Genomic DNA, 1,505 nt, shown 5'->3' with positions numbered 1-1,505 from the left:
TATATATATATATATATATATATATATATATATATATATATCATGATATTAACCAGACTATTGTATGTTGTTATACATTGCTGTTGACAATGTGCTTTGCATTGTTTTGACTTTTGAATGATGCCGCCCCACTGGTGAGGTGAGCAGGCCAACATTCCCCCTGATCGGAAGGCTAATCCACCACAGGGAGATCCATTTACAACAGAGTGGACTGGAGCGATGTGAAACAAAGTGTTTTACTCAAGAACATGACATGCAGCCAGTTTGGGAATCGAACCTATGATCTAGTGATCATGAAAGCAACACTCTAACCACTGGGCCACACACCTTCCACACATATATACATATATTACATAATTTGATTCAAAAGAAGCAAAAACTTACCTCAATATTGAGAGTGTAAATTCTGTCTGCTGGAAATACAGTTGATGTGGAAGCAGTTGTAATCATGCCCTGTTCATTGATGGAAAATTTTTTGTCTGTAAGAACAAAACAAAATCCATATATGTTTAAAACAATGAAAACAAATTAAAATTCAAAAGAAATTAAATCATATATTTTTATTAATTTTGAAAAATCCACAGGAAAGCATGATGATGCAATTAACAGCATCCTTTAAATTAATAAATATATGTCGTGATGTAGTGAAACATGCTAAATTACAATTTTGTGCTTCATTTAATTAAATGTGTTATGTTTTACTAAATTATGCTGATGCTGGAAGATAAATGAATCATTTCTATAATAAATAACCAAATAATAATAATAATAAAATTCAATAGTCTTCAGATATCTGTAAATGATTATTTCATAAATTCCAGTTTTAAATCTAAAGTTCAGTAGATGTAATTATAAGTCAGAAAACAGCACAACTCCCATGACTTTTGGAAACACTTTTTTCACACTCAGAGTTGCTGAAGCATGGAACAAACTACCTGCATCGGTTGTTAGTTGCCGAGACATTGCATCCTTTAAAACCTCCATGCTTCCTGAAATTCACCAACACTACACCTGATATCCACCCCTCCATACAGGTATATCATGAATCATACACTGTTCACTTTCCTGACTTTTGTACATACTTCTATCTACTGTACATTGCACCTTTGATGAGTTGTAGTGCATTTGAGCACTATACACAATAATTTCACTATTATCAAACTAACTTCTCATCATCTCACTTCGACACTACACCCCAACTCATTTGAGGTGTGTTCCCTAGTAAGCTACTTGGTAACCTCTCTAGTGCCAGAGTGACATAAAAAACACCCAGTACACTCTGTAAAGTGGTTGGCATTCAGAAGGACATCCAGACACAAAAACGAAGTTAAAACAGACATTGAAATATGGAGATTCTACTATAATAAATGCAAGCGCTAATTTATGATTTATAAAAACATGTGACATATTAATAAAAATCTGTAAATGTACAACCATCCAGATCTCTGAGTACCTTTATTTTTTGTAAATATATATATACATACATACATATATATATATATATA

At 32.5% G+C, this 1,505-nt stretch overlaps 1 protein-coding gene across 8 annotated transcripts in view; it reads right to left on the bottom strand.

Annotated features, from left to right (window-relative positions):
* The window catches only part of LOC106884166 (protocadherin Fat 4), a 693,587-nt gene that overhangs the window by 96,906 nt on the left and 595,176 nt on the right, over positions 1-1,505 (bottom strand). For all 8 annotated transcript variants that reach the window (XM_052973410.1, XM_052973407.1, XM_052973404.1 and 5 more), the window contains one exon: positions 385-479. In XM_052973410.1, coding sequence (XP_052829370.1) covers positions 385-479 — 95 coding nt within the window. The remainder of the gene's footprint in view (positions 1-384; positions 480-1,505) is intronic.

The sequence above is a fragment of the Octopus bimaculoides genome, chromosome 1 (genome assembly GCF_001194135.2).
Source record: "Octopus bimaculoides isolate UCB-OBI-ISO-001 chromosome 1, ASM119413v2, whole genome shotgun sequence".
NCBI classification, from domain to species: Eukaryota; Metazoa; Mollusca; class Cephalopoda; order Octopoda; family Octopodidae; genus Octopus; species Octopus bimaculoides.
Note: the sequence above shows the minus strand (reverse complement) of the source record. Positions and strands in the feature narration are given on the sequence as shown.